This window comes from Megalops cyprinoides, chromosome 7, assembly GCF_013368585.1.
Source record: "Megalops cyprinoides isolate fMegCyp1 chromosome 7, fMegCyp1.pri, whole genome shotgun sequence".
Lineage (NCBI taxonomy): Eukaryota > Metazoa > Chordata > Actinopteri > Elopiformes > Megalopidae > Megalops > Megalops cyprinoides.
In genome coordinates this window covers 16,141,783-16,157,787 of record NC_050589.1, presented here as the reverse complement: position 1 = coordinate 16,157,787, position 16,005 = coordinate 16,141,783, and the positions used below count along the sequence as shown (strand labels likewise).

Here is a 16,005-nt window from a genome sequence, read left to right as displayed (position 1 = left end):
GACCTCCGGCACTCAAGGTCCAGTGTGGGTCCTCAGGTTTACAGCCGCCTCATCTCCGGTCGGGAAAATGCACTTCTCTTTGCACTGCTCGGACCCAAGTGCTCGGTGAGTCCCACCCCCAGAGACCGATCTCAGATTCTCCTGACCATCTTTGTTTTTAGACACTGTATCTCCCCCTCTTTTATACAGCATGTAGACACTGTCTTTTAGATAGGTCTGACAGACTCTTTCTGGACAGTTTCCTCACAAAGTGCTTAGTGCTTGTCGTCAAAGGTCTATCCATCTCTAGGATCTCTCTCTCTCTCTCCCTCCCCTCCCTTCCTCTCAATCTTTTCTCTCTCAGGACAGACTAACCCTGGTCGATCTCTGTTTCGACAGCGTTTCCTTCTTTCTCTTTTACACTCACGTGTGTGTGGCAAACATCGGTGCTGTTGGAATATACGATGCATATTCAAATCAGCTCTCTCACACACAATAGAACCTCTGTATCACCCTGAATAATAGTCCACATAATGCTGCTCATGTCATGTCAGGGCCTAACTACTGTGAGGTGCAAAACCACACGCTCTTGAATGCTGTCAAAACATGACACCAGATCATTAGAGGGAATTTACCAAATAGGTCACACTGGTGTCATCTGTTTTCATAGTATTATTTGACAAAGGTTTACGATCACATTTAGCTGTCCAGTAGCTAGTCAGTTAGCTAGAGTAGGCTAGCTATGTGTTCTACGGTACAATGTATACAGTTCTGCTGGGGAGTCAGAAAGGTAGCAATGTGCAAGACCAACCTTGAACACAGAACACAGGTAATACACAGTGCATGAAGCATGGTGGCGCTCCTCTTCGCACTTCCTGTCTGTTTCAGCCTTCACTGGCTCCTCCTTTCACTAAGCGCTGACATTTTACAGGTTCAATAACTCCAGAGTCGAGTAAAACCAACGGGTGAATTTGATTGTAAATAACATGTTTAGTAGAGCCACATATTAGATCAGTCTGACAGCATGCTGATTTGGCAATGCCCAGCTGACACGCAACGTTGCAGCAAAGTCGCAGCAAAGTCGCAGCAAGTGCTCATTTGGTCACCGCGACATTACCTTCTGGCGACGTTCTTGTGACGTCGCAGCAACGTTTTTAAGAGAATGTTGCCATTTGGCCCCGTGGAAAACGTTGTCGCGATGTAGTACATTGGTCCTTGTACATGAGCTGTACCAAGTCAAAAGAATTTTGGATCGAAAGATAAAACATGGGATGCAGAGACCATCTAATATTGCAGACCTGGCAGCTTTTATTGAGCCATACCAGGGATGTCTTTCATGTTTTCTTCAGACTTTGCAAAATTGCACTGGCAATACCTGTCAGCACAGCTGCATGTGAGCGCAGCTTTTCCTGCTTGAAGCTCGTAAAAACGCATCTCAGAACTACCATGGCAGAAGATAGGCTGAGTGATCTTGGGGTTTTGAGCACAGAATGCAGAAGGGCAAAGTCTTTGAATCTGGATGAGTTTGTAGATATCTTTGCCAGAAATCATCAAAACCGTAGAATTCATCTGCTGTAATCTGGAGGTTAAAATGCTTAGCTAAGTGAGCAAGGGAAACGTGACCGATGTTGAATGTGTAGTGTAACATTTAATAAGGTTTCAGAATTATTCATTTTTACATTCAGAATCAGAGGTTCTACTGAGGCCATGATGTTAGTCATTAGTGTTTGATAGTTCCATAATAATTTGCATTACCATTGATGGACACATTGTCACTTCTTTATAAAGCTATGTTGTAAGCCAACATACTTTTCTTATTTTACAAATGCAAAGCATTACAAATGTGAAGAAAAACACTTTGAATGTGTAATGTAAATATTATTTTGGATATTTCCATATCATCCTTATAAATTGCATTGTATTGCTGATGTGACACTTGAAATAAATGGACATGTTGACTTACTTGTGTAAATTGTCATCTTGAAATTGAAATACTGTCTAAAATGAAATATCCTACCTGTCTAAATGCAGTGCATACGGTTGCAGTGTTAAATCAGTTGCACAGGTAAGTATCACCAGTGCATGTGCCTTTAGATTTCTTATGTGCACAAGGCAGTTCCACGATCTTTGGTGATACAGGGGTATGTAGTCTATCTATTGGCATTATTAAATTGGCTACTGTAATCTCCGAAAGATTTTAAGTAGCTTTTATCATAATCTGCCAAGTGCCACCCCAATACAATGACTGGACCTAGCTGCCCCCCCCCAGTAGAAAAGTTCTGGCTACGTCCCTTTTCACTAGTGGGTGTTATTTTCAAGGTGGTGAGATGTGGCATATTATGAGAGTAATACAGGAGGAGAAGAATCAATACAAAAACATGTTCATACCTGAACTATGTTCTTTAAATAATCATAATGGAAATTTTTAAAGCATAAATGTCAAATTACATCTAGCTGTGTGAATGTGAGCTGTGTAATTGCCAAGTTAGCACATATTTCTCAGAAATGAGTCATTCTGCGCCGACACTGCACAGTAGATGCAGTCCACCATGTGGTGCAGCACTTTCCTTGTGACAGTCATGAGAAAATGTGGCTGGGTGCTCTTTGATGCCGCTTGTGAAGTGTGCAACAATGAATGTGCTTCTTCGTTGCAGTGCCCTATCAGGTCCAGCGCAATGCTGTTCCACTCCCCTTTCAGCCATGCTATCATGAATCTGCAGCTGATAAATTACACCTGAAATACATGAATATTGGAGAGGTGGAGGCAATCCGTATCAACAGGACACTGATGTAAAAATGGTTTACGTTTCGGGTTTCCTGGCTCTTAGGCAGTGGCATCGGCAGTGGCCCAGGTTTACGTGGCACCCGTGGAGCCAGGGAGACAGACGGCCACTTGGAGGCGTAAGGACTGCGGCGTGGTGTGTCTGGTCAAAGACCGGTCTCTGAGGTCCTACTTCCTGCGTCTCTACAGCGTCAAGGTCAGAGCTGCTGACTGCCTGAACTGTGAAACCTGGCTCCTCTGGCTCCTCTTTCTTCCCTTCCTGCCTCAGTACCTCTTTATCTCTCTTCTTTCTCCTCCTCCATTTAATGCCCATTTCTCCCTCCATCTCTCTGTAAGGTCTGATATCAGCTTATTGGTGTAGGGTTTGCTGACGTGTGCCCTGTGCTCCTTTCTCTGCTTCCGTGCGTGCGAATGATGTTTACAAGTTCTCTCGCTCTCTCCCCCTGCACCTCTCTCTGTTTCTCTCCAGAGGGCAAAGCTGCTATGGGAACAGGAGCTCTACACCCCCTTCAGATACTCGGCACCCCGGCCCTTCTTCCACACTTTCCCTGCAGATGTGAGGACACACCCCCCATTCTCCTCAGGACGTCCCAAAGCACGCTGTTTTTCACTGGCTCTGGAATCCCTGTGGACTTTTAGGATGTGTCTCCATTTTTTTCTGTACAGTGTCTGTTCTATTAAGATTGTGTGCTTGAGTGTTTGCCTCAACATTACATTACATTCATTCAGCAGACGCTCTTATCCAGAGAAACTTCCAGCACAAAAGAACAGAAGTGTATCCATTCAAGTTGAATGAGCAACAGTGTCAGACCAGGCAATCCATTAAATTAGCATTCCACATTTCCATCTATGATTCAGGGGCTCAGAGATTAGCAACTGCAGATCTCTCTTACAACCAATGAATTGGATTCAGCGTTAATTCTGAACTGAATTTTTGAACTGAACTTGTTGGTATATCAGCTCTGATGTTCTGACTGCAAATTGCAAGGTCAAAACACACCACTCATCTTTCCTGTGTTGCTATTCATATGTCGTGGGCGAATGTTTTTTGCACAATATGGTTTTGTGCCAGCAGGACTGCCAGGCAGGTCTGAACTTCGCAGATGAAGAGGAGGCAGAAATATTTTTCTCCGCGGTTGAGAAACAGATCAAACGTAATCAGGTGGTGGAGCCGAGTAAGAAAATTACTGAATGATTTTCATAAAGATGGAATGCATAAAATGCATCACAGTAAATTGTTATGGTTTGACATTAAACAAATACACGAGGCACATTTGTTCCTTTCACCTCAGGGATGTCTCGTTCCCTCTATTTCAGACTCCCAGAAGGCCAAGCCACAGATGACACGCACGCAGTCTCTGGACTCTTCCTCAGGCCAGCTCTGCAAATCAAAGCTGAACAGTTCTGACATCGGATTCCCCTCCGACTTCAAGTGAGGCGCTCAGTCACAAAATGTCCACACAGCTGCCCAGACAGGTGTCTGGGGGAGGATGATGTCACGATGTGTCCTTGGCGACTTTAGTAGGGAACAATGTCACACAAGGACAGTGCACTCAATCAAGCTTTCAACTTAAATCTGACAGTGAATCAAGATCATAGCAAGATCAAGTGGCAAATTTAACACCAGCCTCTTGTAATGACTGTCTCCTTATATTTTGATAGAATGGTGGGTTTTTTGGTGTTTATTTCCTGTTGTGTGGTGCTTGAAAAACATTATGTATTATATTTTTCACAGACATGTGAGCCATGTTGGCCTGGACCCAGAGAAAGGCTTTGATGTGAGTGGAATCATGCCTCTGGCAGAGTATAATTACATTACAGTACAATCCAAATTGTAAGTAACAATATTTGTTTTATCTGTCCATGTATTTCACATAATGTCAGTAACCCACGAGGGACTACTTCAGAGATGTTACAGATCATTTAGTAAGCATTTAACAACTTTCAACTGAGGGTCCTCTGTATGAATGGAATTCCACAGAGACCAATTGTGCTCTACTTGTGTAGGATTTCTGTCTGTCTCTGGCTGTATGTATGTGTGTATGTGTGTTTGTGTGTGCGTGTGCGCGTGTACACATCTGTGTGCAAATCTGTGCTTATGTTTGCATGTGTATACGTGCCTGTTTGTATGTCTGACTGTGCACAGGTGAAAAACCTGGACCCAGCCCTGCAGGAGCTCTTTGCAAAGGCAGGGATAAGTGAGAGGGATCTGCAGGACAGACAGGTCGCCAGGGTCATCGCAGGCATCATAGAGCGCCAGGGGGGATTGGAAGCCGTGCGGAAGGAGGTCCAGGCCACAGGTTAGCCCCCTGAAAGCCACACACCTGCCACTGTCCTCATAAGCATCATTCCAAATGGCATCTATGTTAGTTGGCTTTGCCAGGTTCTCTGGATCAGCTCTACAAGTGTCTGAAGTCATATGACATAGTATGGGGAGATTGTTGTAAAATCTGTCACAACCTTTCTGTATGATCTGACTATGCGGTGTGTATTCATTTAGTTGAGCCAATTTCTACATTTCCCCAAGGACCTCCTCCTAAGACCGATCCGAAACCCAGTGGTGCCGTCTCAGACCTGGCCCTAAGGAAAGGTCCTCTGCCCCCCCTCCCACCTCATGCCAGGAAGGGGCCCCGGGTTGTTACTCGGAGCGTTAGCGTACAGGACGTCTCGCAAGAGACATGGAAGGGCGCTTTCCCTGACCTGCCCATTGACTACGACATACCCCCTCCCCCCTCATTTTCCCCCCCTGCACCCCCCACAACCGCTACAGCTCCCCCTCCTCTACTCCCCCCTCCTCCTCCTCCCTCATCCTCCCTTTCCCTCAAACTACACCTTGAACGCTCCCAGAAATCTGTCTCCCCCATGCGAGCACAGACCCTACTCTCTTCCTCTGTGATGAAGCACATTGGACAAGACGCCGGCTCCAAAGCGGTGAGTGAGCTAGGTCATCGATGATAGGTGTGCCAGAGAGACATTCTGTCCAGATGCATTTATCCTTGAGAGCGAGGATTTTGATGGTTTAACACAGGAGAAGTATTTCACAGAACCAGACTGAGCATAATGCAGGGATAAATCACACGTTTTCGCAAGCTAAAGCTAAATAGCATGAGTCACACCTTGCAAATCTTCCTGGTATGCAGCCAACAGATTTCTCACTACATTGCTTTGAAAATGTAGCCATGTAATAACTTCAGAAACATTTTCTGACAATGTCCATTCATCATGTGAAGGCACTGCCTTCCCCTTGCCTGTTTCTAAAAGAGATTGGTTAAATTCTATTTAATGAGAGAAAGAAAGAGAGCAGGAAACATAGTATGAAAAATTACAAAACAGGTTTGATTTCACTAATAGTGCCCTCCAGTGGTGATAAATGGCACTACTTTCTTCTTCACTACATTTTTCAAGGGAAAGCAGGATACAGCCTGTTAATTTTCACCAGTTGGTTAGCTATTTTGCACTGCATGGCCTTCATGACGTACTTTCACATGTTAATCACGGGTCTTGCCACTGGTTTTTACAACCCTCAGCTGTCTGGTAGCACACGTCTCCTCCTTGTGTTATGTAATGGCCCGCCTCATGACACTACACAAACCTGTGTATTACTGTGGATTTTTTTTTTTTTGACAGGGGCAAAACTAAAATTAATATATTGCTTAATCTATTATTTACAATAAATTTGCAAATTTTAATTAATAACTGGGTCATAGTTTATGTGGACAAATATCAACCATTTCCTATTACAGAATTGCTGCACCTGCATTGAGGATTTTGCCACCATACACATTTCATAGAATATCTATATTATAGGATCCCAGAGAGGGGCACTATTCTGATGTGTCTTTGTGTGTGCATGTGTATTTGCATGTGTGTATGTGTGTGGGACACATGTGTGTATTTTTGCATGTATATGCTGCATAATTGTGACGTGCGTGTGAGTGTGTGTGTGTGTGTGTGGGAGGGGGGTATGTGTGTGACGTGTGTTTTTGCATGAATATATTGTGCAATTGTGACACGTGTGTGTGTGTGTGTGTGTGTGTGTGTGTGCCTGATGCAGGAGACAGGTGAGCAGTTTAAGGACAGAGGAGCTTTACCTGCAGAGTTCAGCAGTATCATCAGCACTCTGAGGGACAGGATGCAGAAACGGCAGCGTTCTCTGCAGTGCACAGGTGCTCACTCCCGAACCTCCACTCTCCTCCAATCAGCTGCTTCTGCACCACACCCACCGGCCAAGAGCCTCAAACATTCCACCATTGCATTGCCGCTGCACCCACCCCAGTCCACTGTTCTACCTCTGAGGTGTGGGTGCAGTGCATTGTATGGCACATTCTAGGGATTTAGAGCCCAGAACTAAAATGCCTGCCCCGTTGAGACAAAATGCATCAGGTCACATCACATCAGCACAGGACTGATCCAGTTTCAGCCACATTGCACCTGAGCCACAATGACATTCTTACAAAGTCTTACAAAGAAAGCCCTGAGTATGCAAACATTAGAAACCTCTCTGCCCTCTCTGGCTTACAGATGATGAGTCTGACGGTGATTCAGACGGAGGAGATTGGACATAGAAATCCTGGCGAGGAGATGAGTGACTGAGTGGCACCTGTCTGAACCAACCATGTGCTATACACCCCCAGCTCTTTGCTCATTTAGAAAAAGCTTTTCTTTCAAATGAGATACTAAGCAAAGACTCATCAAAGGAGAAGTCAGGACAGCATTTTTTTTTTTACAGAATCTGGCCACCTAACAGCCCATAGCATTAATGCCCATGCTGATATAAGCCAGATTTGTGGTGAATGCTCTGGTGAAGGGTTTTCTTGAAGTCTGTATGTCTGTTTCCTGATCCACCATTATAAAACATGGGAAGGTAACAGACATCATAGAACATTTAATCAAGTGTGGCATACATAATGAGAATATTTTGTCGCCATTATGCAGCAGTAATATTTGTGTAAGTAGCCACAGCCGCATTATTTGGGGAAAGTCACAGTGGAGAGAACCATGGAGAGGGGGTGTCTGTGTGAAGGCTCCTGTCCCGAGTAGACGCCTAAATACTGTAGGGAAGAAATCTCCTCATGCACTGAATTGTCTTTGTTTATTCATAACTTTAATCTAAAATGAGGTTTTTCTTTTAAAAAATCCTTAATGGAAAAAACCATGTGAACAATTGTATAATTAATGTAATAAAATGTTTTCCCAAAATTTTGCCAGTTTCTTCAAACATGATGTCCTATATCCTATAATAAATAATTCATACACATAAACAAACTGAAAATCCATCTGTGAAGGACTTTTTAGATGGGTTTTTATGCTGAGAAAACGGCACTTCGAATTTACAAGTACATCTACAAGAATGTACAAAAAACAGATTCAAGACCCTCAAGTTATGATAACAAGTATTAAAATGGCTTATGCAAAAAGGACCTCAGAGACCGCAGATAGAAACGCCAGGAATAAAGAAATATAAATGAGCACTGTTCGTGTTGTATAAGTGTGTATTGATAAGAAATGGAGAAATCATTGATTATAATGGTTTATCTTTATTTCAAAAGATAATTTTGTGAGCACTCGGTCACAATCTCAACAGGGCGTATCAGCAAATACAAGGTGATGAGGCAAGTTACTCCTCCGAGGATCTGCGACTTCGCAAGCTTGTTAGTGCTTTAAAAACCCCTCCGTCCGGTTGTACAAGACCTCGAACGACTCCGAGCTTCATTCAATGTATCAGTGAGCGACACTGTCAGACGCACACTCAGAGCGAACCGCTGCTTTTACGCTGGCGACGAACGCTTCTCGCACAAAACCCGGATGATGAGGGGCTCCAGTCGTTTTAGAAACACACAGAACCTGGACAGGACGGGTAAGGAAAGGTTGCGTTGTGCGTCGAGTTATATATTTCGTGTAGTTACCATTGTCGATGCTGCAAATGAAACAATTTCAGTGCACGATTTGCTGCGCTCCCTGGGTTAGAACACGGCAAAGGAAGTAAACAAGTCTGTCACGTAGGCAGTGTGTGTATTGAAACACAGCGAGACCAACCCCTCCGAACGAAGACATTGTAGCAATCTCAATACACGAGTCTAAATGACAAGCGTGGGAATCATGACCGTGAACAGTTATGACAAGCTCAGAATTGTATCTTAATGTGTCCAAAGGCCATAGTTTGTTGGCTTGCTTGCAGGGTGCCTAGCTAATAAAGCTAACGGTAGCCACCGAGATATTCAAAAGCTTCAGTGGGGCAGTAAAGCTGTTATGTATGGAATTACACATTTGTGCAATGTGCAGTGCAGTCACTTTCTTTTACGTTTCATTCTTAATCGCTCGCTGTGTGCATGACAGTTATTCTGGTGTATATACATGTCTGGGCACTGTTCTCGCATTATCATTACATTACGTTTTTACCATAGCTACCGACCACTTCATTTCCTCTTAACAAACTAATTGTGAGCATTCTTCTCTAGGAGAAACGTGGACGTTTCCCGTTTTGTAACAAATTTTGTAATCTAATCCATGCACATGGAGATGGGGGTCGATGGTTGTTAGCCAGCTAGCTCTAGCTATGTTAGGGTACCAACTGCAGCCTGTTGAAGTATATCTAGCTAGCTAGCTCTATGAGGTTAGCAAGAAAGCTAATGATGTAATGCACGGTGGACATGAATAATTTGTCTATGGAGCCATGCGTTGTTTTCGAAATGCCTGGATTGATAAAAACGCTTTTTTTATTTTTGGAAGAAATATAATTGTAGGAATTAAAGGCACTGTTAAATGTTTACACAATTAAATGAGCCCTGTTAGTGATGTTAGTGATGTTGCCTTCAAATGTTCAAGTTTTGAGTAATTCTAGGTAATTAGCTAGGATCCTTGTAGCTTATGTGTCCTCAGTTCATATTGATGTGATCCAATGGCAACTGTGCCCCCCCCCCCCCCCCCCCCCCCCCCCCCCAGTTAAGCGGAAGGGAGATTAGGGTTTGCTTCTGTGGGTACATGGAGATATCTAATATAATGTGCTCAAATGTTCTCACAGTTTTAACTGCAACTATAATATGAACTCGATCACGGAATGCAGTTCATCTTTGTTGACACGACGTATGTATAGTTATTGAAAGCACAGCTTTTACTTAAGCGAAAGCGATATTAAACACGAACAGATGTTACAAAGAGTCTAAAACAGTACTCCTCTGTGTGTTTGTGTGTGTGTGTCTGCGTGCATGCATGCATGTGTGTATACGTGTGTGTGCGCGAGAGGGGGTGTGTCAGTGGTCACCGTGACCCTATTCACAGTGAAAGGGTGGTTCTTCACAGTGGTGCTCAATATTAAGCAGTTTGGGAATTCCTGGCACTAATGTTCTGTTTTAGAAAAAAAACAGATATGCATTGACCATGTCTATACATCCATACATTGATGTTGATGAATGGTTCAGAAATGTTTCCTTTCTTTAATTTACACCCCCCCCCCCCCCCCCCCTTGATTTACACTTAGCATTTTTTTATCAGAAAATTACTGACAAGGGACTATTCAGTACCAAAGTTTTAAAAGGGTAGCATGTTTGAGAGGTGTCAGCCAGTTGTGTGACTATTATTGAAAAGGGTGAACAGGTGAGAGGTGAAACAGATTGGCAGTCTTCTTGCACCTTATCTTATCTGCGTTATGACGATCTGAGAAGACTGTGAATAGAAAAGAAATCTGTTCTGAAAGGTACTGTCTGCCAACAGTGATTGATCCTGGCCCCTTGTTTGTTTCCCAGTTGCTTCCCCTGATTTCTAAGGAAATCTAACAGTACGGTCCCTCCTCATCACTCTGGCAAGGGGAGTGCAACACAGAGATATCTCTGTGAAAGTTCAACCCCCTGCTGTCAGTCTTGACTGAGGGTTTCAGAGAGTCCAGTTATCAGTGAAGCTGGGCGTTCTCAAAAAAAGGCAAGATAAGTCTGTGTCTGTTAGGCTGCGCAGTCACACAGCATTAGTTAGAATCACACAGGCCGTTTCGGGGGAAAACATCTTTACACTGACACTGCGAGGTCAGGTCTGATTGGTGTGAGTCCAATGGTTAGGGCTACAGTGGTTAGGAGTCCTGATGGATGGATAGATTTGGATGGATAGATAGTACATTCTGTTTATGACTGGAGCTAATAATTTTCCAATGGTGTGTGTTCAGGGATATTGCATCACTGTGCAAGATGATGTTCTGCTGATTTGTCATTGCATTCCTTCATTCAATCACTCTGACTGTCTCCCGTTTGAGGGGAAAACAAGGATTCACTTCCCTTTCTGGTGCATCTAATAATTTTGACCTTTTTACCTACTTGGCATGTGTCTATGCATTATTGACACATGAATGGATGTTATTACTAATAACATTTGTGTTTCAACAGTTTCTTTGTGAAGATTTTACAAAGTGTAACAGAGTTCCTTTATAAAGATCTTTCACTTAATTACTGTTACCAGTTAATCTTTGCATGTTTTTGAGTTATTTTCAGTCTCTCCCAAATTCTTCTGTCATTGTGCTAGCCAGATAACGCACTCCTTTTGGGCATGAGCAGTAATAATACTTGTATTTTTCATGATAATGGTAATGATACACAGCAGCTGAGTGTCTCGATGCTGATTGAGTTGTATTCAATTTGCATTTAAATACGATTTTCTGAGTGTATAGTTTGCATATGCATTAATGGCGCCAGCTCACCAAAACAGGATACCCCTTCCTGTTGCAGTTAGAAATGATCTGCTCTAAATCACATCACCATGTGCATCATGCATTTATTTTGCAAGGACAAAGCGTAAGCTGAGAGAGTTTGTTGAGAGAGCAGCAGTGTAGGTCTTCTTTCATGTAACAGGGTGAAGATTGTTCCCTCTGATTCTTCGTATAAATGGCTTTTATTTTTATGTCTGTTGCTGAAATATTTGTAATGCTGACTCAGAATTAAATAGTATTTATTAAAAGCATAATGACCCTGTAAGCTGATTCCTGATGAAGATGACACTCTAATGTAGTGCGTCTAATGTAACATTTTACAACGCAATACTGTATCTCAGTGTGTTAACTCTTTCTTCAAAACAATCCAACACTGCCTTTTCAATAAAACTAAAGGACGCTGAACCGGAATTCTGTCCAACTGTGTATCAACTGAATTCAAGATTAATTTGCTGTTTGAACTCATTATGTCGTCTTCATTGGGTAGTTGTGTTCTGCTGAGAAAATTCCTCTTGACAATTTTGGAGGAGAAATGTCTCAAACAGTGCTTTGGGGACATTCCTTCAGGTCTAATTGACATTCTGAATGGTGGTGGAAGCATCTAGTGGCTGTGACTCTGGCTCAGTATTGATTTTTTTTCTTCATCTTATTTTTAAAAATAGAGATAAATTTGGAGCAATATCAAAAATTGGCATGTGTGCATGTTGGAGCATTGTCTTTGTCAATGCTATATATATATATATATATCTGTTTGGATAGACATGCTAACATTTTGGGATGCAGCAAGCCAATAGAACACCCGTGTTTCTGTTTTAGAATGTATACACCTGAAGAATTTTCAGTTTGTGTTTTTAAAAGATTTCCATTATTGTGTTATATGTCATGTATTTTTTATGTATCACCTCCAACAAACACCACACACAAACCTACCATAGATGCTACACTTCAAAGGAGGACACAGTGGGGCATAACAGGACATGGAATGCAATGTCCCCGCTTGTCCCCGATCATGCAGGGAAGTATGACCGTGGAAACGCTATAGAAATGACGCAGCTGTTCTAGAACATGGCAGTTATGTAAAACTGTGTCACACAGTCCCAGCAGAAGCAGAGAGGATCTTATCTGAGATGGAGTACCATCAGCTTTTACAGCAATGAGCCTCTCTTGGTTGATCCCCTTATCCAGAGTGACTTGGATTTATTTTATTAGCATAGTGCACAGGTATAAAGCTCTGAACAGAGTATCTGGAGTTCCTTCAGACCAAACCATGTGTACTGCACAAACAAGTGCTGAGTTAAACTGATTTCCACTTATTTTACAATCCCATGAAAATATATACTTCCTTATATATGATAAATATCTTTCTTTATATATCTTTTATTTCTGCAAAAAAGCAAAATAATACCTGTCTTATATGTATGGGCTTGAAACCCTTCCCCAGTAAACTAGCATCCTCTAAACTGAGTTTACTTTATCAGCTGATCTGTTTCCTTAAACAATCTGTGAATATGCACGGGATCTGATCAGAACAGATAAAAAAGCCCTTCACCTCTCCCTCCCGGTTACTCAGCCAGTGTACGAAGTCACATTAAATCCACCTGACAGTAATCACTTGCTCTGTAGCTACCTGTGTTGCTATAAGCCACATATACCCACTCTAATATTTGTATTTGATACTTAGTTAATGGAGTGTTCTTCTACAGAACATTCTGTCCCTTTCAACAGACCGAACATGCAGCTCACCCTCCCCTAAAAGAATACTATGTCATGATGAAAGTGATGCAAATGCATTAATGCTGGCCTGCTTAGTTGCACTAATAACTCTCAGTTGGCACACCAAAAATAGCTGTAAGTGCGAAAGCCTGTAGATCTACATGAAGAATGTCAGAGATTTAAAAGTGACAAGTCAAGATTTACTTAGATGAATCTTGAATCAGTCTAAGCATAGTGCAAGAGCATGAGGAGCTGATGCAGGACAATGCATTTGCCTAGCACTAATCAGAGGATTTCAGTCCCACAGTCTCAGAATCAGATGTAAAGATAACTGGAGCTTGGATGTCCGTGGACTTTATGTAGTTACTAATCTGTGAGATCAAGTCTCTGTGGATGTCTGAAATTTCCATCACTTAATCAAATTCTGAGTCAGATTTGGTGCTGGGAGACCCAACAATCCAAAACAAGGGTGGGCCAGTCTTGTCAACCTTGCTAATGTAGGATTCTGTTTGGGAAAAGAGGCAGACATCAAAATCATAAAAATATGTCCAGAAATTCATTTTCACCAATGTCACTTTTGCCAAAGAGAGAAGAATCTATCAAAGAAAGAGGAACTAATCAAACATTACACAACCACAGCTGCATAATTTGTGTAATGCAGGTAGCAAAAAAACATGTTATGTTAATTCTAAATAAATCTAATAGAGATGAGTGTAATGGCCAGGTCTGTTTGAATTTAGATGGCAAGTGTGTTGAATGGAAAAAAACTGTTTGAAAATGTAATTTATACTCAGAGGAAAGTCCAAAACAGGCACAGGGCAGACAGGCCAGGGATCTATGAATATAAAAGAAGGGAATCCACATATGCAAGGACACGCTCTCCCACTCCTCAGTGACTCATTCCTTTGAATGAAGTTGAGGCTTTGCGCTATGGAGGGGGTCTTTTGGCAAGAAGTAGAGGTGAAAGGAGACACCCTTGAGGGGTTCCACTTGGCCACTGGAAATAGTCGGATCAAGAAGAGTCCTTGCCTCTGGGGACATTGTAGAAAGAGGATCCACAAGCAAATTTTGTGCAAAGGCTAAATCTCCATAACACAAACAATGAATAGGCCCAGTCTGTCCCATCATTTTTGGATAGAGACAACAGAGGTTGTATATCATTGAGATGCAAACAGATGCTAGAAAGGAATGTTGGATGTTGAAATAATTGCGGGAAGGAACAAGTGTGTGACATGACATGCCAGGAACTTTTCTTGAATCTTAACATCTACATTCATCAAGGCTAAAACAAGTGTAGCAGGTTGGCTGAAGAATGTTAAAACTTCAGTAGGATACCTGTCTGGGCCTGGAGTTTTTATGGCACCTCATTATGATAGCTCCTAAAGCAGAGGAGACTTCTCCATCTCTTCTTTAACTCTCTGTAATCCATGGCATGAATGAACGCTTTTGACATTTCATAATGACCACTGCAGGCCGTAACACTTTTCAACCCGAGACTACTCAGACTGTCATGTACCATTGTAACCATGTGATTGCACATTACAGCAAGGTGGTGACAATGATACATGTTACCATTTGAAGTTTCAGTAATATTTCTTCTCTAATGATAATGCTAAACAGGTTATTCACCTTGTGGCTGTGGTAATTTGCTGTATTTTTGATCAGGGGTCAGGTGGTACTATACATGAGTTCAATCAAGATGTCTTTCTGAGTTAAAGATATGGGAAATGAAGAGGACCAGGAACAGTGGATTAATTGTTATCTGACTGTGATGATTATCTTTCCGCTAGCTAGCTTAATCTAGCTTTGATGATGAGAGTAGCAGCAAAATGCTTGTGTAATTAGCTAATGATCTGCTTTAATGAAATTGTGCCTGGAGTTCCGGTCTTTTTAAATATAATTCAGAACCAGCTGCCACATAATATTGATAGTCCAACCCTGAAGCATTGCACCTGTTCCAGAATTAAACTCTTGTCATGATCTTAGGTCAAATATGAAATCATTTACCTCTAAGGATTACTTTGAGAGTTGCCCATAAAAGAGATGGGGAAATAGAGCCTACCTTATTGGTTTCCTGGAAAAAGCTAATTGATTTAGATATGTTTTAAATAGAAAAAATATTTGATTTTTTCAACATCCAGAGAGGTATTTTATTAAGAATGGAAGGCTTTTGGACCTATGATAGATGAGAGTATATGGATTGATATGTGGGAAGGGAGGTTGGAGTAAATAATGGACAACAAACCGCAAGACCACCATGATTGCTTCTTTTTCTTCAAGCTGGCGCAACTCCAAAGCCCAGATAAGAGATAATAACCTAGCTGTAGATTTGGTTTCCAAATCCATGCATTCTTTATTGGTGCCTTTGTTGGGATTAGATATCTGTGTTAGAACACAGACAAGTTGCAGTTTTCCTAATGCAATACTTTGCGTATTAAAACTAAGTGTTTTGTTAAGCCATTATTCTACACACCAGTCTGTGAAGTTTTGTTTATGTGTCTGTCTCTGAGTTGTGCTCTGCTCTTAATCAGAAAACCCCAGCTGAGGTCCTTGTGTAGCCTGTTGGTGTTGCCATGCTCTCACTTTTACAGTAAACAGGATGAATTCATTGTATTATATAGAATATTTCTGCTTGTATTTAATTGATGACTGCCAGAATTTGGTTGGTTTGTACTGAACTTATAAGAACCATACTTTAAATACGTATAATAAGTATCAAGACCTCCCACACCTCTCATAATGTCAGTATGCACAGACATGCAGCAAGTACACCTACAAAATGTAAATCCATCCAGGGAGAGAACCTTTCTGATCCTTACTCATATTTTTTCCAGAACCCTTC

General features: G+C 42.0%; 1 protein-coding gene across 1 annotated transcript in view; it reads left to right on the top strand.

Annotated features, from left to right (window-relative positions):
* The first annotated feature begins 8,482 nt into the window (after positions 1–8,482).
* The window catches only part of LOC118780438 (6-phosphofructo-2-kinase/fructose-2,6-bisphosphatase 4-like), a 37,901-nt gene continuing 30,378 nt past the window's right edge, over positions 8,483–16,005 (top strand). Inside the window, exon 1 of the mRNA XM_036532906.1 lies at positions 8,483–8,618. Within this exon, the coding sequence (XP_036388799.1) occupies positions 8,567–8,618 (52 nt within the window). The 5' untranslated portion in view covers positions 8,483–8,566. The remainder of the gene's footprint in view (positions 8,619–16,005) is intronic.